We start from the raw sequence: 25,033 nt of genomic DNA on the forward strand, positions 1-25,033 counted from the left end.
CATAGTCCCTTTTATATCCTGGACATGAGATATTTCTTATACTTAGTTTTATTAAGGAGGATTTTGATGATAAACTTCCTGTGAATTTTGTGTAGTTGAATTCTTTGCACATTTGATTCTCTGAGTAAGAAAGAATATGAGGAAAAGTCTAGAATCGTATTAAGTAAAGTATTTCCTAGGAGCAATTATAAATTTTACCTTAGCTGCGAGGATCTCTGGCAGCTTCCGCTAACTAACCAAATGTACTGATTTGGCATTGCAGTGCTTTACTGAATTCGACCGCATTCATTAAGGGTTAGTAGAAAAGAATTAATACTATGATAAAAAACATATGTGCCAAACATGATTATTTATAAAGTAGACTTAAAATGATTAAATAGGATGGATGACACAGAGTTCATAAAGAAAAAAACCTCCAGGGAAATGAGAAACTCTTAAACTCTAGTTATTAATGTAATAGCTATGGGCATTCATCTTCTATTGAAGAGATAATCAGCCAGTAATACTGAAACAACCTTCTAAAATACGCCCATCTCAGTATTAAACCTGGTCTGTATGTCCATGTTTAAATAGCATTTCTTCACATTTCCCTGACCAAAAACATTTTGTGCTCTTTAGAAGTGGTAGTTCATGCAAGCATTGTTTTCTTGTGGAGAGCACTGGCCTCCCTAGTCACTTTGATACCAAAGCTCTTCTTCTGGTTTTGTACTTTTGAGCTGTCTGAACCTGGGCTGGTCTCTTAGCTTGGCAGTCCTCAATTTCTTCATCTGGAAAAGTAAAGAATGAGAATGATGCCCTAAGGGATTCTGTAGGAACGGCAGTTGTTCATTACCAGCTAGAGCTCTGTCACACCCAGATTTTCTGCAGTTCCTTTTTCCTCAATAAAATATCTTGAGTCTCGTCACCAAAGTGGCCCCACATTCAAACTAACTAGTAGTTATGCTGAAGTAAGCAGTTATCCTAAACTACTAAGCACACACTAACTTTCTATGCCCATTGTTGGGCAAACATTTATTTAATCACATGTGGCAAGTCTAGTATCCTCAAAAAGTTTATGGAGAGTAGTGTATTGTGGGTTAGGGGTGCGTTGGGGTACAAAAGACCCAGGTCTAGCCAGGCTTTCATTGACAGAAGTGATTTACATGTTTGTAAATTTTATATATCTTAGGAGAAAAAAAAAAAGGAAGCTTAAGAATGAGACCACTTTGGCCCTCATGAATTAACATTTGGTTACATAGATTAAAATAACTGGTTCCTTCTTTCTTGTTCCCATCTGCTGGTTGTTCAGGCTTTTATAGTAGTTTATCACTGATCATTATTGAGGGAAGTGTGAGTAGTATGTATAGAATCCATTGAGTTATGTTTCCTAATGAGGACTCTGGCTGAAAAAGACTTTAAGGTAAGCTGCAAAGGATCACCTACCTTAGAAACTTCTGCTGCTGCTGCTGAACAGCAGCACTCCAGGTGAGTGCAACCGACATGTCTTCTATTATGTCACTATAGAGAAACTTGCTATACATTTACATAGCAAAAATAACATGTGACCATGGAAGAAGAAAAAGCCAAGCTTTTCTTGTTTCTGACCTGGAGAACTGAGTAGAAAGAGTGTTATTCAGCAAGATTGATAATAAGGGAGCAGAAGCAGGTTTGGGAGGCAGTTTTTTACTGTTGAATTTAGATTATCTGTAGGAGATGTTCAGGAGGCAGATACATGTATGGATCTGGAGCTCACGGAGATTGCTGAGTATCGACAGCTCATAGATGTAGTTAAAATTGGATTTGACTGAAAGGAAGTGTTCCTGGTGTGAATGGAGGAGAGTTGAAGACAGAATTCAGAGAAATATCAGTAGGTAAGGGAGAGGTTGAAAAAGTGAAGTCTGAGGAGGTGTGGGAGCACACTTACTAGGAAAGAGAGATGCCACCCAAGCCAAAGAAGGGGTTTCAGAGAGAAAGGAGTGGTAGTAGCTGCAGAGAGAGTCTCTCAGAGGCAGCCTAGTAGAGGCCCAGGGGCAGAACCCACGTTGCCAGGAAAGAATGAGCTCCAGGAAATCTGCTCTGCAGAGAAACAGAATTAGAACTGTGAAAATTAAATATCAGATATAGATATTTAATTTTTTAAATATTTAATTTTTTTAAGCATATTTCTCAATTTAGGAAGGGAAATGTGTTTTCCAGAGACTTTGGTACTCTGGGGAAAAGATGATAAATTTTGTTCATAATTAATATATACATAAGAATCGAGTGTTATTGATGTGAGCTTATGAACCAAAAGAAAAATCTGCAATGCTTTAAACGTTAGTGAGGCGGAGGAAAAAAAGATCTGTGAGAAGAGCCATTATTATCCTCAAATGGGCAGGTTTGGAAACAAACATGGCCTCCAAAGTCCAGTAGAACTGAGTTAAAATCCTAGCCCTCCACTGATTAGCTGTGTGGACCCATAGAAAAGTTGTGGTGGTGGTGGCGGTGGTTGTTGTTTGACCTTTCTGAGTCTTATTTCCCTCGTTTGATAAAGGAAGGGACTTTTGATGATTAAATTACCTAACACGTGAAACATAGGCACTCAGCAAATGGTAACCTGTATCACTCTAATTATACTCTGCGGTCACACCAAGGTAGGTGCAAAGCTACACTCATGAATCTCCAGGTCACTAACTGATTTGCATGACTTTAGTCCTGTGAACCTGACTTTTGTTTAAATGTAACATAATAGCAAAATATAAATTGGCTTAGAAATAGATCTCTGTGGGAATAAAGTAGATTGCAATAATGATAATGCTTAAGTATAAGGTGGAGTGAAACTATTATACACCATACATTAGTCAATAAATGCCCCTAAATATTTAAAGTGTATTGAAACGCTGATCACACTCATGTGGTTAGCCTAAAATGTAGGTGTGTTTTCTGTCACTGAACATTTCCCTCTGTGTCCTCACCTTATCAAAATAAATAAAAATAGCTAGCACATAAGGTATAGTCGTGGATCATGCATTTGTTTATGGACAGCAAGAAAATCTTCTACAGAAAAAGAGGAGAAATAGTAAAGAATAAATCTGAAAATGAGAATAAAAATGCCTACCAGCGAGATATTCTATACTCTGAACATTTATTTGTGTAGGCCTGCTATCAGAGTCAAACTGGAATGTATTCAGTGGTGAGAATACAGGATTAGGAATGACATAAGGGAGTAGTGCCTAGAAAGAAGGAAGAGTTTAAGAGATTATAAAGTAGTAGTATCGGCCAAGAATTTGGAGATCACAACCGGCAGCCCATGGGTGCAGTCTGGCCTGCAGACTTATTCCGTTTGGTGCAGTTATTTGGTTGCCAACATTGAAATGTCAGGAGATTTTACATTTAAAAAATGTTTCTCAGCCAGGCATGGTGGCTCACACCTGTAATCCCAGAACTTTGAGAGGCTGAGGCCGGAGTATTGCTTGAGACCAGGAGTTCAAGACCAGCCTGGGCAAGATGATAAAAACTTGTCTCTACAAAAAATTAAAAGATTAGCTAGGCATGGTGGTGTGCGCCCTGTAGTCCCAGCTACTCAGGAGGCTGAGGTGGGAAGATCGCTTGAGCCCTAAAGATCAAGGCTGTAATGAGCTGTGATTGTGCCACCGCACTCCAGCTTGAGTGACAGAGTGAGGCTCCATCTCAATAATAATGTTTCTTGGACTTTTGGAAAGCTTGAGTCTGGGAGCATCACACTCTGTGGCAGCTGAGCTGAGGCTGGCCCTCCTCTCCCCAGTTCCCATGGCTGCTTCCCTCACTGGCCTTGATGCTGGGCTCCTGGCTCACAATAAAAGGATATATAGAGGACACAAAAAGAAGTAAGTGGACGTTTTAAATGAACTATTTTCCAGTGATAAGATCTGGGACATTATGGGGAAAAAAAGTCCAAACTTTTTGTTTTTCGACGGTCGTACACTAAGAATTCTATCTTACTTTTTATGGAGGGGCCTTTACAAAATTATTTATACTTACAAATATTTAGTATTTGCTCATATGTTACTTTTCTCTGTAATCTTTTTAATCTTCACACAAACCCTCTGAGGTAGGTATTGCTAATGTTATTTTTCCATTTTACAGGTAAACCATAAAATACATTCATGAATGGATGCCATGCTCAGGCCATGAGTGATTAGATTAAGGCTTGGAAAGCAGTGCTTAGGGCTTTGTATTTAATGCCCTTCCCACCCCATACTACTGCTTCCATGATTTTCAGTGTAGTTAAAACATGAACTTACATATTAACTTTTCTTGTACAAAAAAAAAAAAGCTTGAAATTTTGGTTTTTCTACCTAGTATAACTTAAATACAAAGTTTTATGCTATATTAACCTATCTGGGAAATATTTTCTACCCTATATGACGTTGAAGCATACCAGAAATTCTGAATTATAACACAAAATTTTATACTTTATAGTTCTGGTTTGTTTTATTACTTAAAAAAATTATAATACCCACAGACAAAAGTGCCTGTCTCATACATGTATCGCTCAATGTATTTTTCACAAAGTCATCACACCCATCACAAACTGATCAGCATCCAAATCAAGGAAAAACACAGTACCAGCTCCCCTAGAAGCTCCACTTTAACCCCCTTCAGTCATTTTCCACTCCCAGCCCCACCCCCCAGCCCCCGTCCCAGAGATCTCTCCTCCTTAAAGCATGCAATGTAATTGTGTTCTTAAGTAAAGGGAAACCTCAGTAGGAACCTTTGCTCTCTTGATCTGTTCCTTAAGAAATATGAAAAATGTTGCCTTGGACCAGACCAGAGTCTGCACCTGACTGTGCCATGCCTGACCAATGAAACAAAGGGTCCTTTTGTGAGAGGTCAGGCCCATTCACCACTTTACCGTGATCCTAACACAAGACACAGACGCATACTGACCATTTCAGACTACCTGTTTACATCTTATATGGTTCTAGTGCCAAGAATGTACTTAAACTTTACCCTTTCTTTTTATAAAATGACAGTATTCTGCCAGTCACTCCCAAATTGTTTCAGTTTAAAGGTAAGTGCTTTCTGTGATTTCAAGCAGTTGTCCAGATGTGTTTAGAATAATTTTAAATGTGCTTAGTGTGAGTGCTATGTGATTTCTAGTGAAAATGTCATTTTCTAATAGCTTTCTCAAATTTAGAAAATGATATAGTTCCAAAAGTTCTTCATTGTTACAGATTTCTTAAAGTTAATGAGTAAAATTGTAGTTTGTTATGAGTGTTTTACTTATTTCTAAAATAAGGTAAAACTCCCAAGTGTCTTTTTATAATAGCATGATATTATCCTGTGGTTACATGAATACCTCAGTTAACAAGCCCAGTTGGAGTTTACCCAGATGCTAGGTTAGCCAAGCTTTCCAAGTAATTGAGGATTATGCTGGGAACACAGCTCACTGATCCCTCCCTCTGTGAAGAGAGAGGCATAATCTGAAATCCTTTGTCTAAGGAGCACTGTTTTTTTAGTTAACCTTTCGTTTACTTATATTTATGAAGACAACTATCAGTCATAAGTCTTAAATCTAGTAATCTTCCCATTCCCTTTCAAAGTGAAGTTGTTTCTGATAATTTTAGCTACCCATAATGTATACCTGGCTAGGCATGATACACAATACAAGTCACTCAAAGGGCAAAATCAGGCCAGGCGTGGTGGCTCACGCCTGTAATCCTAGCACTTTGGGAGGCCGAGGCAGGAGGATCACCTGAAGTCAGGAGTTTGAGACCAGCCTGGCCAACATGGCGAAACCCCATCTTTACTAAAAATACAAAAATTAGCTGGGTGTGGTGGTGGGTGCCTGTAATCCCAGCTACTCAGGAGGCTGAGGCAGGAGAATCACTTGGACCCGGGAGGTGGAGGTTGCGCTGCGCCAAGATTGCGCCACTGCACTCCAGCCTGGGTGACAGAGCGAGACCCTATCGCAAACAAAAACAAAAAACGGGTGGTTGGAATCATGCAGACAAAAACAAAGCTTAAAAGTAAATGGTAACTACCTCGTGTTAACCCTACCCAGTCTAATCAATCATCATTTGAAATAGCTGTCTGCTCTGGTACCATGTTCCTTTCTCCCACGTTCCTCTCTTGCATACATTGCCCCATGACCTTGGATTAACCTAAATCTCGTTCTTCCCGAGTAACTTCTGAAACTCATTTTAAAATCTCAAAGCTTTATTTACTTAGAGCTTTCTGTCCTCAGTGGGAATGCTATTAGGCCACGCCTTTGCAAATTGGCCTGAGGATGACACTAATGTTTATTACTAAGGTGTACTGTATAAACATCCTCTTCCTAGCCTGGACTTTCGCATTTTATATTTTTACCAGAAGAAAGGTGAGTTAAATTTTAGAGGCATTGTTTTCCAACCATGATTCTGTCAAGTATCAATCAGGCTTTATCCTTAGCCAAACAGCCACTAGAAAGCTGACCACCGAAAGCTACTTACAGTGTTGAAGGGGATATGGTCTGAAGCAAATATTGCCGAGGTGAACTTTGTACAAATGTTATTTGAAGGAGTAAAATGACACTGACTACTGCTTCACATATTTTGGAAACAGTTATAATAGACTATAAATAAAGTTATAACTTTAGTGAAGTGTGTAAATGAAAAGTATGGGGGGGAATCAAATGAGAAACCTGACATCTTAATGACAATAAGAGTATTTCACCCAAAATTAGAAAGTTAAAAAAATTTTTCAGTGTAGAATAAAGGTTAAAACTAATATTTTCTGCCTATATTTAATAAGCATTCCATGATTTACTGTCAGTCTATCAAATCCATAGACAGGTTCTTTTATCATTTGGATTAGCTGGCCAGTAGCCAGATAGAACAAGTTCTGCCTCTGTTTGGTTTTCCTTCTGTTTTTAATAACTATGAGCAAACCATTTAAACTGTCTATGTTCCTTTATCTTTTATCCTGGAATGTAAATAATTATACTTACCTTCCTCATGACTATCAGTGAATTGTTCTTCTGAAGTGATTCTAAATCCCTGTATTTTGGAAAATGAACATAATATATAGATATGATTATGTTATAATGCTACAGTAGACAGAAAGCTTTTTAAACTTTTCTTAAGGTTAAAAGCACTCTGAGACAACCAAGAAAGACTATTTAATTTTTTTTCCATTTAACCTTGCCTTGGTTGCTAATAAGAATTTTGGAAATCCTAGTCATTAAAATAGAGTGGCATGCATAAAATCCTTGTTAATATAGTAACTTGATATTCAGCATAGATTATGCAGTGTTCTTTGGCTTCAATATTTGAATTAATATTTGTATGGTTTTTTTAGATGACACAAATTATTTATGACAGCAATATCAAATCCCTAGTTCTTTAAAAAGAAAGTCTTACTCTTCTCTGATGGTTAATTTTGTCACAGGATCATGAATTTTCTGAAACTGAGGAACTACAACTGGAAGATGTGGATGAGGAAATTAATGCTGAAAATCTGGAAAGCAAGAAAATTGTGGGAGATGATGAAAGTGTTCCTACAGGTTCCCACAGTAAAACAGAAGGAGCAGAAAGAACCAGTGATGATAGCTCAGCTGAAACCATTGAAAAGGTATGATGCTAGATGCTTAAATCCTGACATCCTGGGAGAAAACATATGGGTTCTCTAGTTTCTGCAGAGGACAGATCCCAGTTGCCTTTGGGATCAAAAATACTTCCATGAATATCTTCATTCATGTGCCATAGGAGAAAGGCTTTGTCTTATTTGTGAATTAAGCAAACTTTGTCTCTAGCACACTTTCTAGAATGCTGTGTGGTAGCATTCCGCCTCCTGAATAAGTGGAAGTAGAGTGGTATGGGCCAGGATAGTACAGTGTTGGGAAATTAACCAAGAAGTTCAACACTCAGTCCTTGAAATGTTGAAAGCGTAAAGTTAGGAGCCCTGGCACTGGTGGCAGAAATGGATGTGTATGTGTATGCACACTTGTGTATGTTTTCGTGTGTGAATGAATGAAAGTTGGTGATAGCAGTATTTGAAGTTGTGATCAGTTCTTCAAAGGTGCAGCCTAGACAAAAGTATGTATAGAAGCAATAGGAGAAGATATCAGTAAGGAAGCAAAAATCACCCTGAAAGTGGAGTAGAGATGCCCAAAACATAATCTCTTCCATTGTCAGTTTTGACTGAGAGTGACCTTGCTAGGAGATAGTTGGTAAGTTTGAAGTCATTTATTTGCTAACATTACTCTGGATTAACTTCAGAAGTATGGAATTCTGCAACCCAAACTGAGTGACATTGTACTGATTCATTTTTGTTTTCATTTTTTTAACTTCTCATGCAGAACACTGAGTTAGTCATACCTTCTAGTTGATGAAACACTGTCATCATTGGTCTGTGCAAGGCTCTTCTCATGTAAATGTATTCTCTTTTAGCTCCATTCCCCTTCCCCTTTTTCCCCTAACATAGACAACCACTGAAACATTTTTGTCGTTTTATTTGAATGTGTAGTTGTGAAACATGTTTTGTGTGCATACATGTGTAATTTACAAATTGGCATTGTGCTAAAAAGGTCATTCTTTTCCTTGGTTCCTTCTTTATCTGAGACTCCTTTCTCTCACTAAGAAAAAGAATATTCTAGCAGTTACGGTTTTCTTTCAGAAGAAGAAAATTATTCTGTTTATAGGAAACATTTATGAGTTCAGGTTAGGGTGGTCCTTAAGATTATTTAACATAGCAATCACTAAATACCAATTTGACACTGTAAAATGTTGAGACAAGTCATATGCCAATTAGCGTTCGTGAATCTTCTTTGAGGAGAATTCTTGAGTCATACAGTTTTTTTAATCACACAATTTTAAGCCAGGAGGACATTTGCAATCAGTCAGCATCTAAGACCCCTTGCTTTACAAGAGCTCAGCAAAGTGAAGTAATTGTCACATGTTTATGTCATTAGCTAGAAGCAGACTCTGGAACCTGCTTAAAGATTCAGACTTAAGTTTTCTAGAACAGCACAGAAATGTTTTTTGTTATATTGCTTTGTTACTGTTTATAGAAAGAAAAAGCCAACCTGGAGGAACGGGCCATTTGTGAATACAATGAAAACCCAAAAGGTATGAGCATGTTTGATAACATACATACACACATATATATGTGTGTATATGCCATAATTGGGTAATTATAAGCTTACATATAAGTTTACATATATGTTATAATTTTTACTGTCATATGATCCTCATAACAAGCTATGAAATATGTGATACAGACTTATCTGTTCTTATATATAACCACCATAGCTTCTTCACATACAAATACTTGCATTATTCATGGCTACTTATGTGTCATTGTTAAGGATTTTTTTTTTTTTTTTTTTTTTTTTTTTTTTTTGAGACAGAGTTTCGCTCTTGTTGTCCAGGATAGAGTGCAATGGCGCGATCTCGGCTCATTGCAGTCTTCACCTCCCAGGTTCAAGTGTTTCTCCTGTCTCAGCCTCCCAAGTAGCTGGGATTACAGTCACGTGCTACTACGCCTGGCTAATTGTTGTATTTTTAGTAGAGATGGGGTTTCGCCATATTGGCTAGGCGAATCTCAAACTCCTGACCTCAGGTGATCCTCCCGCCTCGGCCTCCCAAAGTGCTGGGATTACAGGCATAAGCCACCGTACCCAGCCGGTGTTAAGGAATTTAAGCAGCCTTTTTACTACCTTTTCTCTCTTTATTAGATAAGTATTATTAAATCAAGATTTTGCCCCAAATTCCAATTTATATCTCTAGTGCACACTGCCAGACTCCATTGCCCAACCAAGTTGGGACTACTGGGCTGGCCTAAAGCCACAATGGCCACCCAGTTATTTACCACTGAGGGCCCAGACCTGAGTCTCTTACCATAAACACTGAAGAGAAGTCCTTTCCCAAGCCTGCCTATTAGTGTCAGAGAACAAGTGCTGTGGAATAGAAGCAACTGTGATTGCCCTTGCGATCTATATAATCTAGACCCAAATCATCTGTGTTTCTGTAGTACGACTCCCATATTGTTTCCACACCATCACACTGCAGTATGCATTTTACTGTGTTCTCATAAAAAAATAACTATCTGTAATACTGGATATCTGATCTAAACTTAAGCTGAAGAATGAATAGTTTCCTTAATCCTATTCCTTTTAACTTCTGCCACAAGAGTTTTACAATATTTTAAGCAAGTGTTAAAAAATGTATCACCTGTAAGTATTCTTAACATATAGCCTAAAGCACTACAAAGAAATTAAATATAAGCTTTAAGTAGTTGATAATATAAAATTAAAACAATGCATATGCTTCACAAGTATACTTTAAAGATAATTATTCAGATATAGAACATGTGGATTAATTTGAAACAAAAAATAGCATATCCATTTGAGTACAAAGAATGTAATTATAACTAGGTTAATTTTTAAAGTAATTCGTATTTTACAGAAGTCTCTAACATTTACTATTACTTTTGTAGCTGTATTTGGATACTGGTCATCTAAACATTTACAACTTTGGTGAGGTCATTCTGGGCTTTTCACTTTACCTCAGCTTTTCAGGAAATATGCAGTGTAGATATTGTCCACTACTCCAGGGGTGAGCTCTTTTCCTCTTACCCCACAACTCAGGGTTCATAGAGTTTCACTGAGAGTATCAGGTCTTTTCTTTTCCCTATTAGTTAAAACTAGTATTTCTGAATGATCCAATTGTAGGATCCGTGCTTGATGATGCAGAGAGCAGTTCATTAGAAATTCTGGAAAATAGTGAATCAACACCAAGCAAAGACATGAAAAAAACACAGAAGGTAAGTGAAATGAATTGTCTTTTTTAATGCTAAGACCAAAGTATTGAATTGTTCCTTTTACTTTTCATATGGCGATCCACATAATTTAACTATCTTAATATGAGTTTTTATGGCCCCAAAACCTGAAGAATTTCAGGTGATGTCACATATTTTTAATATACTACTTTTCCTTTGGTTAGCATTTGAATGAAGATCTTCTTTTCATCCTTTTACTTTAACTTATGTTTTAGATGTGTCTCTTGTAAATGGCCTATACAGCTGGATTTTGTCTTTGACATTTTTAACATGCATACCTAAAATCTAAAGCTCATCAGTATTCCTATCTTTTTTCCCAAATAATGCCAGGACCTTAGAATAATTTTCTTGCCTATCACTTCTTCTTTCTTATTGTAGAAGTTATGGTACCCAGTGTTTAAAATTTTTTAACATCATAAATCATATGTTTTTAGTAATTTTTATACTACTTTTTTACTCAGTTGTCTTTTCTGGAATTCTTATTCTTCCTGAAGAAATATTTTGGAATTTCCTATCACAGGTGTCTGTTGACAGTTAAAACTTTTAGTTTCTGTTCACTTGAAAATATCTTTATTTTACCATAGTTCTTGAATGATAGTGTGACTGGTTAACAGTTATTTTCTCTTAGTGTCTGCTCCCATTATTGCTGTCTATAATTTCGCTTTAGTATAATTGCTGATAACTTTGTATATAACCTGCCATTCTCTATGGCTGCTTTTTAGATTGTCTTTGATGTTTTCAGTTCACTAGGAGATGCTTGAGTATGGATTTTTTTTTTTTTTTTTTTTTTTTTTTTTGAGACGGAGTTTTACTCTTGCTGCTCAGGCTGGAGGTGCAATGGCACGATCCTGGCTCACCACAACCTCTGCCTCCGGGGTTCAAGCGATTCTCCTGCCTCAGCCTCCCGAGTAGCTGGGATTACAGGCATATGCCACCACGCCCGGCTAATTTTGTACTATTAGTAGAGACGGGGTTTCTCCATGTTGGTCAGGCTGGTCTCGAACTCCTGACCTCAGGTGATCTGCCTGCCTTGGCCTCCCAAAGTGCTGGGATTATAGGCTTGAGCCACCATGCCCAGCAGATACAGATTTTTAAATTTTAACTTACTTGGAATTTATTATGACTCTTGAATCTGAGAATTCATGTCATTTGTCAAATTTTTTTAAATTCTCCATTATATATTTGAATATTTTCTCTCCCCCTCTTTCAAATCCTGATATAAAACTTTTTATTTTATGGTACATGTCTTTTAATATCACCTTCATATTTTCTATGTGTAAGTGATATTCTGGGTAATTTCAGGGCCTTCATCAATTTCATAGTTTCTCTGCAACTGAGACTACTTGCCTATTTAACCTACCTATTAAGTTTTAATTTCAGTGACAACATCTTTCACATTTTAAGTGAAGTTGTATTTTTGTTCTTTTTTAAATCAGTCTGGTCTTTTAAAATCAGTATCTTGTTTTTTTTGTTTGTTTGTTTGTTTTAATTCTAGTCCTTTAAGCACACTTAGTTTACATTCTGTATTTAGTAATTCCAATGTCATTCTTAGGAGTCTAAACATGTGTGTTGCTTTGGCTGACTTGCTAATGGTGATTTGTTTCCATATGTGTTTTGAAATTTCTATTGTGAGTTCATGTTTCACTGGGACTTTTTTTGTGGAAATCCTTTAAGGCCTCAGTTAGAGTAAATCCATCTATAGAGAGTTTGCATTAGTCTTTATTAGCTCTGGAGTGACTGAGGGACCACTTTAAGTTCATTTCTCATTTAAGGGTTGACCACAATGTTTGTAGGTAGACTTATATTAAGGGCATAGTACTTAGAAAGTCCTCACATTATGTAGGGTTCTCCTCATTTTGTGAGATCAAATTGTTTCAAAGTTAAAGGTCTAAGTTATGAGTCAGCAGATGCTATTTCAGTTCTTAATCACCTCTGAGGCTTCCTGTTCCTTCTTTCTTTTTTGGTCTACAAGAATTTCCCTTAGATTTTGGGGAGATTGCCTGCACATTATAAAATTATATTTTTTATACTTAATCAGCATTTCTTGGTATTTTATAGTAGCAGACTTTTTGAAGTTGTATATTTCTTCACCTTTTGAAGTTGTGTATTTCTTCACCATAGCAGGAACAGGAGTTCTTCCATTTTAATCCATAGATCCTTTTTCTAGACTCTTACTTTTTGCCCTAGTTTCTCCACTCTTTAAAGCTGGAGGTAATCTATTATCATTAGTACCATTTTTATTTCTGGAAGAGCCAAGTTTTCACCTGGTTTTTGTTTCCTGCTTTTTGTTTTGGCATCTTGTCAAAACCATTATTTGTGTTACCACTCTTCAAGAATCCTATTTTCTTCCTGGCTACATTCTCAAAGGGCCTAAATCAAATGAAACTTTTGTCACCTTCATCTCTTCTGCATGTGGCCCTGTTGGCCACTCCCTTCTTGATGTATTTTTCTCTCCTGACTTCACAGCTGCCTAGTTTCCCCAATTTTGTACCTACAAACCTTGGTCCTCAGTTCTAGCTCCTCTTCTGCCTGCCCCTCACTCTGCTGTTTCTGTCTCTTTTCTTATATTCTGTTTTCTACCTGCCTGGAATCTCTGGGTTATCAGGGCTACTTTCATCTCTTGCTTATATTCTACATATCTGTAGCCCCAGCCTCCCCTGAGCAGCAGCTCCACATATTCGACTGCCTACTCAGACCCACACACACAGGCTCACACAGCCATCGTTTGGCAGCACTAACTTTTTTTTTTTTTTTTGAGATGGAGTCTTGCTCTGTCGCCGAGGCTGGAGTACAGTGGCACGATCTTGGCTCACTGCAAGCTCCACCTCCTGGGTTCATGCCATTCTCTTGCCTTAGCCTCCCAAGTAGCTGGGACTACAGGTGCCCACCATCACCCCTGGCTAATTTTTTTTTTTTTTTTTTTTTTTTGCATTTGTAGTAGAGATGGGGTTTCACTGTGTTAGCCAGGACGGTCTCGATATCCTGTCCTCGTGGTCCACCCGCCTCGGCCTTCCAAAGTGCTGGGATTATAGGCGTGAGCCACTGCACCCGGCCACGCAGCACTAACTTTTTGCCAGAAGTTCTCATGTACAGGAATGGGGAGGTACATCGTTCTCCTTCAGAATATTACAATAGAAATTCACTGTAGCTGCCATACACTGAGAATCACAGACATGTCCTGAAAATTACCCCTCCTGGATACATTTAAAAGTTACAGTAGGTGATATTGTAATTTTAATATATTTTTTCTCTTACAAACTTAACAAAGTGAAACATTAAATTTGTTCTTTGAAGAAAAAGATAATATATCACCAAAGTGCTGATGGTGTTGAATGTTAGACCCTGAGAGGTCTTGTGGTTTTACGGTGGAATCCTGATTGCCTTTTGGTGAAAGGAAAAATACAGATGCTAAGAATGTACCTTAGTAAATGTGGTACCCCATAAAGAGATGATGAAATCATGTTCATACTTGTTGAAAATGATATCCCCTAAATACTGTCAAGTGAATGTTTCACTTATGGAAATGAATATTTGTGTGTGTGTTTTTTCCCTAGATTTTTCTATTCAAAAGGGTCCCCTCAATAAATCAAAAGATGGTCAAGGATAACGATGAGCCGCTCTCAGAGATAAAATCCATAGGAGAGCAGATCATTTTAAAAAGCGATAATAAAGATGCTGACCAGAACCACATGAGTCAGAATCATCAGAATATTCCACCAGCAAGTACAGAGAGAAGATCAAAATTCTGTACAATACTATAAATATATATTTATGTTTTCACAGTCACCAAGTGTACTGTAATTTATACTTCAGAAACGTTATAACTTATGAAGGAAAGTTTCTGATAGTATTTTAAAGATATAAGTCAATATGTTTTATTCGGCTTCTATCAGTGTGACCAGTTTTGATATTTATTTATGCTGATATTTTTAACAAGTTGTTTCAAAATATGTGTATCTCAAATTCTCCCTCAAGTGTTGTGGCCTTAACTGTTCAGTGTTGCAATAAAAAATATATTTTTATACATTGAAAATTGAAATAAGATATTTCATAGTTTTTACTAAACAATTTTACTTCTTTATAATTTTATAAGGCAATATTTGCAATCTCATGACACTGTAACAGTTTTTGATGTATTTACAGTTTTTACAAAACTGAGGTAAAATTGTTTATAATGAACATATTTTAATAAACTATATCTGGCCAGTTCCACTGTTAAAATTGATGAGTATTAATAAAATTAGGAGGTGCTTGGCATTAGCAATTGACAAAATGGGGGCAAAAATAATTCTAAAATACAGAAGTATGCAAAATGCATTTACCCTGAGTAAAGAAAATTTCATTGCGACTGTATAAACAGTACATCTTGTGGACAACTGAGTGCAGAAGTTTCTTTGCTTCCCACTCCTTTCTTTTTCTTTTTTTCTTTTTTTTATTATACTTTAAGTTCTAGGGTACATGTGCATAACGTGCAGGTTTGTTACATATGTATACTTGTGCCATGTTGGTGTGCTGCACCCATCAACTCGTCAGCACCCATCAATTCATCATTTATATCAGGTATAACTCCCAATGCAATCCCTCCCCCCTCCCCCCCCCATGATAGGCCCCGATGTGTGATGTTCCCCTTCCCGAGTCCAAGTGTTGTCATTGTTCAGTTCCCACCTATGAGTGAGAACATGTGGTGTTTGGTTTTCTGTTCTTGTGATAGTTTGCTAAGAATGATGTTTCCAGCTGCATCCATGTCCCTACAAAGGACGCAAACTCATCCTTTTTTATGGCTGCATATATATATATATTTTTTTTTTTGAGACAGACGCTCTGTCACCCAGGCTGGAGTGCAGTGGCACGATCTCAGCTCACTGCAACCTCTGCCTTCCGGGTTCAAGCGATTCTTCTGCCTCAGCCTCCTGAGTAGCTGGGACTACAGGCACACGCCACCACACCCGGCTAATTTTTGTATTTTTAGTAGAAACAAAGTTTCACCATATTGGCCAGGCTGGTCTCGAACTCGTGACCTCGTGATCCGCTTGCTTCAGCCTCCCAAAGTGGTGGGATTACAGACGTGAGCCACCGTGCCCAGCCCCTACTCCTTTCTTTAGGGAAGTGACTTGCCATGAAAACATTGCAGATTATGTGGTATCATCTGGAGTGTTTGACCATTCCACCCATCACCACCATAGGAGAGGTGAACATAGCTAGGTTTGCTCATTTCAACTGTCTCTGGCATTGACAGTAGTAACCACATTTGGTTCAGTCACACAGTGCTCTGCCACAAAGAATAGGAATGATAAAGCTGCTAAGTCTTGTGTCATTCCACTTTTGTGTTGCTATACCTGAGGCTGGGTAATTTATAAAGAAAAGAGGTTTAATTGGCTCATGGTTCTGTAGGCTGTACAGGGAACTTAGTGGCATCTGCTCAGCTTCTGGTGAGGCTTCAGTTAGCCTGTACTCATGGCAGAAAGCAAAGCAGGAGCAGGCACGTCACATGGTAGGCAAAAGAGGAAGCAAGAGAGAGAGGGTGGAAGTGCCACATTCTTTTAACCAACCAGATGTCACATGAACTCTGAGTGAGAACTCACTCATTATGGGAGAGGAAGGCACCAAGACGTTCATGAGGGATCTGCTTCCATGACCTAAATACCTCCCACCAGGACCCACCTCCAACATTGGGGATTACATTTCAAGGTGAAATTTAGAGGGAACAAACATCCAAACCGTATCAGGTCTACTCTGATAGAAACATTGTTTGTTTATGCTCTCAGGTACTACTTATTCAATAGAGCAAGCTATCTTCATTTTCCCCATTCTAACTTGTGAATAGAACATTTTCTTCTTTAGTCACCATGACCATTGCTCCATTTAAACGAAGAAAAAGAAACTTTGTCTTTGCATTTCCTGCACAGGGGTTGTAAGGATGTTAGTTCAGAATAGATGTGATTTTGAAATCTTAAAAAATAGTCTTCTGTGTAAATGTTACATTTAGTAGAATTTTAATTTTATTAAAGGTAAATATAATAAAAAGTGGCTATTGCAATGACAATACAATATTGCAAAAATACTAAAATATAAACTACAGGAGTCAAGTGGAAGTAAAGCTCACAAGTGGTAGTAAGATATGCCAGTTGTGGTAGGCAGAATTCTAATTTGACCCCCAAGGTTCTCACCTGCTGGTGCCACATGGTCTCATTAATCCCTTCCTCATGAGTGTGGGTTGGATCAGTGAATATGATGTCATGTCACGTCTTTGCTTAGGTTATATATTGTGGAAAAGAGAAAAGATTTTGCAGATGTAATTAAAATTCCTTGTTAGTTGACTTGAAGTTAAGCAAAAAAGAGATACTCCTAAGTGGCCATGACCTAATCAGATGAGCCCTAAGAGGCTCTAAAGGTCTGACATGGAAGAAGTCAGAGAGATTCAAAACAGCAGAGATGCTCTCCTGTTGGGCTTGAAGAAGCCAACTGCCATATTTATGGAGAGGGCCATGTGCCAGGGAGTGGTGGACAACCTTTAGGATTGAAAGGCCTCAGTCCTACAACTGCAAGAAATTTAATTCTGCTAGCACCCAGTGAGCCTGGAAGGGGAACCTGATCCTCAGACTGGACCGCAGCCCTGGCTGGCACCTTGATTACAGCCTTGCGAGACCCTGAGCAGAGGACCCAGTTGGGCAGTACTCAGACTACTGACCCATAAAAACTGTGAGATAATAAATACATGTATCCACTAAATTTATGGTAATGTATTATGCAGCAGTAAAAACTATTAACACTTGTATTATGGGACAGAACCTGTCTGTATGGTGGCTTCCTTCATCAAAGCCAACAGGGAAGGGTCAATAGGAATCTGCTAACAAGACAGAGGTCATAATTTTAGGTTACATGATCATGAAAGTGACATCCATCTTTGCCAAATTCTGCTGGCTAGAAGCAAGTCGCAGGTCCCACCCACGCTCAAAGTGAGGGGGTAGCACAAGGGCATGAATACCAGAAGGCAAGGATCATAAAGACCATCTTAGAACCTCCCCACTGTACTGGTCATTTGGCCAGTCATTCAAAAAGAGAAAGGGACAGCTTAGAGACCAAGGAAATCAAATCGCTTTTAGGCAGATAGCTTATTTCCAAAGAAAGGATTAAGCCCAAACACTTGGAAGAGGTGCATGAGACAAACCTTACCAAGCAGATGAAGTATCCCTGCTTTGTTAGAGGTCTCAAAACAATTTATACTTCTTAATAAGGTGATTTGTTGAAAATCATCAACACCAAGAGATAATTTTAAGGGTACATACTTTCAGAAAAACCACTATAGAAACATACCAGCCATCTGCCCTTGGACTTTGAATACTTGTATTACATTTCTTTTCTAGATTTGGTCCCCTATCTGGCATTTACATTGAAGAAATACTTAACCAAGTATCTCCTACATGCCAGATGTTATGCCAGAAACTAAGAAAACAAAGTTACCGTTACATGTGAGTGAAATGAAGAAAATGGGGTGTGACTCTGATGATCAATAAGAGATATTATGGCAATTTAAAAACCTATTTTCTAAATGAAAGGACACTAAACTTAAAGAATATCTGAGAACTCTTTAAAAATACAGAAGAGACAATCGATAGAATTGAATATAATGATCAATTTATACTAGTTTCAAAAATAAATGGAGTTGCATTTACTGATAACTTATTTATTTGAGACAGGGTCTTGCTCTGTCACTCAGGCTGGAGTATAGTGGCGCAATCTCAGCTCACTGCAACCTCTACCTCCCGGGCTTAAGTGATCCTCCCACCTCAGTCTCTGAAGTAGCTGGGATTACAGGCATACACTACCACAAGCAGCTAAGTTTTGTATTTTTTTGTAGAGTTGGGGTTTCGCTATGTTGGCCCAACTGATCTCGAACTCCTGGGCTCAAGCAATCTGTCTGCCTGGGCCTCCCAAAGTGCTGGGATTACAGGCGTGAGCCACCACTCCTGGCCGCCCTTACTGATAACTTTATAGCTTTACAAAAAGTTAAATGATTTCTTCTAATCCCCAAATTACTCATATTTGTTATCTTTCCTATTCATTCCTTTCTCCTCTCTATAATGGTATTACTTTACACTTTCTTACTGACCTTAATGGGACCTGAAAAATAGAATCCATTGACTTGAGCATTAGGGAGTCATTGACATTGTTCAGATCTATTATGGATCAAATGTTAAATAGGTATTAATTTTTTAAATAGCAGTGATAAGATTTTTAGGTCTTATAAAAAAGCATGCAAATCCATGTCAAAACATGTAAGATCAAAGAAAATTTGGTATTCAAAAAGTCCCTCCTTACACAATAAGAAAATGTAGTTTTGAAAGGTGCTTTTATATAATATTAGTTTCCCAGGGCTGCCTTAACAAAGTACTACAAACTGGGTGGCTTAAAACAGCAGATATGTGTTGCCTCGAAGTTCTGGAGGCCAGAAGTCTGAAGTCACAGGTGTTGGCAGAGCCGTGCTCCCTCTGAAGGGACCAGGGAAGGATCTGTCCCAGGTGTCTCTCCTAACTTCCGGTAGTCTCAGGCATTCCATGGCTTACAGATGTATCACTGGAGTCCTTTGTCTTCATACTATCTCCCTTCTGTGTGTATTTGTGTCCACATTTCCTCTTTTTATAAGGATACCAGTCGTAATGGATTAGAACCTACCCTAAGTATTCCTTTATAACTTGGTGACCTCTCTAAAGACCGTGTTTCCAAATAAGATTACATTCTGAGTCACTGGGAGTTAGGACTTCAACATATCTTTTGGGGGGAAACAAAATTCAGCCCATATCAGTGCTTCAGTTTGACAGCTACACATCATACCAAGAAAACCCTTCAGTTGTTTATAGTGTCTAGTCTCCTAAATTCTTTCGCTAGAAACTTGCTAAATCCTGGATTTTTAATGATGTGTCTCCAGTGGAGGCACTTTGTGATGTTAAAACTTTCATTTAATGTATCTCCAGTTACATCAAAGCAGGAATTGTCAGGGTTATCTTTTTCAGTATCCTAGACACAATGAGCAAGTATTAAACGTTAAGTGATGACTAAACAAATGATCACATTTACACTTGTAGTGTTTGGACAAGGATTTGTTTCTGAGAAATTTATGCACACGTGCATTAAGGTTAAACTCTATTTTTTAAAATATTTGCCATATGCTTCATTGCAGTACAATTCTGTTACCCATACGCTATTATAAATCCATAGACGGAAAACAAAGTCTTTCCATGAGCAGGGAAGACCCCGTCTCCTCCAACAGAACACTGTCAGAAGCATCCAAAAGGGGACCATTTGGTCAACTAGTATTATAATCATCAGGGTTGTGGCAACAAGAAAGAAGTTATTGTCACAGACCCCTACCCACAGGAGACCCAAGTGGCCACAGGATTAGAGATAAGATGCAAAATACGCATTATGGGACAGAGCCATACTGATTTCTGTATTATATTCCTCAACTTCAATTCAGAGATTTTCTGCCCACTTTGATTTTGTGAGGCAACCAAAATCGAAAGTATTTCTGTACTTAATATTTCCTTTTTCCAGGGCCCATGATTTAAAGATTTCTCATCTGATACTAGTTCTTTAAAAAGCTTAGAATACTGGCCAGGTGTGGTGGCTCACACCTGTAATCCCAGCACTTTGGGAGGCCGAGGGGGAGGTATTACTTGAGCCCAGCAGTTTGAGGTCAGTCTAGCCAACATGGCAAAACCCCATGTCTATGAAAAATACAAAAATTAGCCAGGCATGGTGGTGCTCGCCTGTAATCCCAGCTACTCAGGAAGCTGAGGCGGGATAATTGCTTGAACCTGGGAGGCGGAGATTGTAGTGAGCCAAAATCGCACCACTGCGCTCCAGCCTGAGTGACAGCAAGACTCTGCTTCAAAAAAAAAAAAAAAAAAAACAAAAAAAACGGCTTAGAGTATCTTTTTAGACAGAACTTTAACATGTGCTTTACTTTTTTACCTTGTAAGAATAAGAAACTAATGGCGAGTGATGATGAGCATTTTTTCATGTGTCTGTTGGCTGTATGAATATCTTCTTTTGAGAAATGTCTGTTCATATCCTTTCCCCACTTTTTGATGGGGTTGTTTGTTTTTTTCTCGTATATTTGTTTGAGTTCTTTGTAGATTCTGGATATTAGCCCTTTGTCAGATAAGTAGGTTGCAAAAATTTTCTCCCATTCTGTAGGTTGCCTGTTCACTCTGATGGTAGTTTCTTTTGCTGTGCAAAAGCTCTTTAGTTTAATTAGATCCCATTTGTCAATTTTTGCTTTTGCTGCCGTTGCTTTTGGTGTTTTAGACATGAAGTCCTTGCCCATGCCTATGTCCTGAATGGTACTACCTAGATTTTCTTCTAGGGTTTTTATGGTATTAGGTCTAACATTTAAGTCTCTAATCCATCTTGAATTAATCTTCGTATAAGGGGTAAGGAAAGGATCCAGTTTCAGCTTTCTACTTATGGCTAGCCAATTTTCCCAGCACCATTTATTAAATAGGGAATCCTTTCCCCATTTCTTGTTTCTCTCAGGTTTGTCAAAGATCAGATGGCTGTAGATGTGCGGTGTTATTTCTGAGGACTCTGTTCTGGCAAATCAAAACCACAATGAGATACCATCTCACACCAGTTAGAATGGCAATCATTAAGAAGTCAGGAAACAACAGGTGTTGGAGAGGATGTGGAGAAATAGGAACACTTTTACACTGTTGGTGGGATTGTAAACTAGTTCAACCATTATGGAAAACAGTATGGCAATTCCTCAAGGATCTAGAACTAGATGTACCATATGACCCAGCCATCCCACTACTGGGTATATACCCAAAGGATTATAAATTATTCTACTACAAAGACACATGTACACGTATGTTTATTGCGGCACTATTCACAATAGCAAAGACTTGGAATCAACCCAAATGTCCATCTGTGACAGACTGGATTAAGAAAATGTGGCACATATACACCATGGAATACTATGCAGCCATAAAAAAGGATGAGTTTGCGTCCTTTGTAGGGACATGGATGCAGCTGGAAACCATCATTCTTAGCAAACTATCACAAGAAGAGAAAACCAAACACCGCATGTTCTCACTCATAGGTGGGAACTGAACAATGAGATCACTTGGACTCGGGAAGGGGAACATCACGCACTGGGGCCTATCATGGGGAGGGGGGAGGGGGGAGGAGGGAGGGATTTCATTGGGGAGTTATACGTGATATAAATGATGAATTGATGGGTGCTGACGAGTTGATGGGTGCAGCACACCAACATGGCATAAGTATACATATGTAACCTGCACGTTATGCACATGTACCCTAGAACTTAAAGTATAATAAAAAAAATAAAAAAAGAATAAGAAACTAGTAAGTAAAAAGGAGGCAAAAGGTTGGAAAAATCTTCTCAGGAATAAGGGAGATACTTTATTGAATTGAACAAAGAATGCATTTAAACTAGGAGTCACATAACTAAATTGTTTTCAGTGGCTGGGCAGGTAAGCACATTGGAGCCAGTCTGTTCTAGCTGGCAATTGCTCTGTTTCCCAGTATTGTGCTCTGATTGCCAGCCCCTCAGCTGTTTTAAAAAGAAGCTGGAGCCGGGGCACGGTGGCTCACACCTGTAATCCTAGCACTTTGGGAGGCCGAGGTGGGCGGATCACAAGGTCAGAAGATGGAGACCATGGTGAAACTACATTTTGTAATTTTTTCCAAAAATACAAAACATTAGCTGGGCGCGGTGGCGGGCACCTGTAGTTTCAGCTACTCGGGAGGCTGAGGCAGGAGAATGGCGTGAACCCGGGAGGCGGAGCTTGCAGTGAGCCAAGATCGCACCACTGCACTCCAGCCAGGGGGACAGAGCGAGACTCTGTCTCAAAAAAAAAAAAAAAAAAAAAAAAAAAAAAAAAAAAAAAGGCTGGAAATCTGAGTTTTTATATGGATAACTCATTCACATACACATGTGTGCATGTGTATGTGTGTGTGTGTGTGTGTGTGTGTGTGTGTGTAAACTTAGGGCCAAACCATAACTTCAGGGCTAAATTTGGCTCTCAGGGGGCCAAGTTACCACCTCTGTTTTAAACAAAGTACATTATTTTGGCAAGAGAAAGTAGTTTACAAAGAAAACATGTTGAAATAGGACCCTGGATTTATCTCAGTTGTAATCTTTCCTAATCTGATCTCAGATTTTACACAGGAAATGAGAGTTAAAGAATTGACTAGAAAAGTGATCATTCTACTAAGGTAATTGAAGTTTCATGTTGCATACAGATGCATACTAAGCCTTCTTTGGAGTGTGGGGAGTCAGGATCATGAGGTAGTGCAACTGTATTAAACAGTGAAGTAGAATGTTTCTGTTGGAAGAAGCTACAGTAAAGTTCAGAGACAGCAGACAGACTTGATAAGCAGTCCCTCTAACAATTGTGACAGAGGACTACTTTGGCATAGTGTTACTGTACAATACTAATCACCAAAAACATCAGGAAATGTTATCCTAACCCTGAAAATATTCACTAAAACTACAACATGAAAACATATCTGGCCACAGCAAGCTGCATTCTCAAATAGTTCCACTTGCTTCTATTTTCATCTGGTATGTATACTATGTTTATTATAATAGATGAAATGTCTTAAGTAGCAGTGGGCTAGAGAACAGTATCTAACTCCAAGGAATGTGTAAGTGACAATAAGACACTTTTGATTTTTACTTAAGAAAGATCTTATCTGGTTCAGTGGTAAAAATCTATCCCATCCTGGCTAACATGGTGAAACCCTGTCTCTAGTAAAAATACAAAAAAATTAGCCTGGCATGGTGGAGGGCACCTGTAGTCCCAGCTACTTGGGAGGCTGAGGCAGAAGAATGGCATGAACCTGAGAGGTGGAGCTTGCAGTGAGCCAAGATCGCGCCACTGCACTCCAGCCTGGGTGACAGAGCACAACTCCGTCTGAAAAAAAAAAAAAAAAAAAAAAATCTGTCCCAAGGTGAACACCTTTTCACCTTTTTAATATTCTAGAAAATCTTTTGAGTTTTAGAAGCAGTCTGTCCAAGTAATTTGTTCAGAACCTGTCAAAATAGTAGTACACTACTTTTAAAGTTTTTACAGAATTTTCCCTGTGGACACAAAGGTTATTATAGCAGAAAAGTTTTCTGTTGTATTGTTTTTAGCCTATAATTACTTAAAAATCATTAAAACTATGTGCATATGAACATTTGATTTTATATTTATAGGTAACATGTTACAACTTGCCATCAGATTTATATTGACTTCTTAATTATTACAATTATTTAATTTACTGCATATAGCAATTAATTAGAAAATTAATATAAAAGTTTAAACCAATTGGAGAAAACTTTAAGCAAAAGATAGATGTATAAGTTGTTTTTCTCAGTAATTACTAGATAATATAAGACTTTAGAAATTAAAGCTGGAAAATTTACTGTAAATATTAAACTTGTTTGTTTAAAATTAGTCTGTTGTGGTTTTTAAAAACTTTTTTATTTTGAAATATTTCAAATATACAAGAAAGTATAATATAATAAATACTCATGAACCCATCACACAGATCTTTCACTTATACTTTGCTATGTTTGCTTCATGTTTTAGCTAGACATCCTGACATTCCAACCCTAAATACATCAGGATGCATGTCAACAAATGACATTTTGTGCATTGTCCTGTGTAACCACAATGCTCGTATCTTGCCTAACAAATTTAGCAATAATTTTCTAATGTCAACTGCTACCCAATCTCATATTCACATTTCCGTTGCTCTTCTCAAAATGTCTTTTACAAGCTGGTTCATTTAAACTGGAAATCAGTCAAGGTCCATACCCTGCATTTGTTTGTTAATCTTTTAAGTCTCTTTCAATCTAAAAGAGTTCTCTTCCCATTTTTTTTTTTCATGACATTGACATTTTACAAATGGGGACAGTTGTCTTGTAAAATGTAATCATGAATTTAAAAGCAAGTCTCTAGATTTCTAGGTAATTCCCAGTAAGTGGCTCAGACCATTCTATCACTGGGAACAGATAGAAAAGTTGGACTACAGTGTATATATTGAAACAAATTTGAAAGTATCTGAATGCTATCAGGACAGTAAAGAAGTATGAGGTTCGGATCACCTGAGGTGAGGAGTTCAAGACCAGTCTGACCAACATGGTGAAACCCTGTCTCTACTAAAAATACAGGAGCAATCTAGGCAAAAGGAAGCAGTATGTGGGAAAACTGTTAACTGATATGAGAAAGCACAGGGAACATTTATTTAGCCATCTGTTCAT

The 25,033-nt window shown here is 38.0% G+C and overlaps 1 protein-coding gene across 1 annotated transcript in view; it reads left to right on the top strand.

Moving 5' to 3' along the window:
• Positions 1-14,970, top strand: part of LOC104667570 (X-linked retinitis pigmentosa GTPase regulator-like) — a 59,316-nt gene extending 44,346 nt beyond the window's left edge. Inside the window, 4 exon segments of the mRNA XM_030920491.1 lie at positions 7,369-7,551; positions 8,990-9,047; positions 10,652-10,743; positions 14,313-14,970. Of these exon segments, the coding sequence (XP_030776351.1) occupies positions 7,369-7,551; positions 8,990-9,047; positions 10,652-10,743; positions 14,313-14,519 (540 nt within the window). The 3' untranslated portion in view covers positions 14,520-14,970.
• Positions 14,971-25,033: the final 10,063 nt, after the last annotated feature.

This window comes from Rhinopithecus roxellana, chromosome 17, assembly GCF_007565055.1.
Source record: "Rhinopithecus roxellana isolate Shanxi Qingling chromosome 17, ASM756505v1, whole genome shotgun sequence".
NCBI classification, from domain to species: domain Eukaryota; kingdom Metazoa; phylum Chordata; class Mammalia; order Primates; family Cercopithecidae; genus Rhinopithecus; species Rhinopithecus roxellana.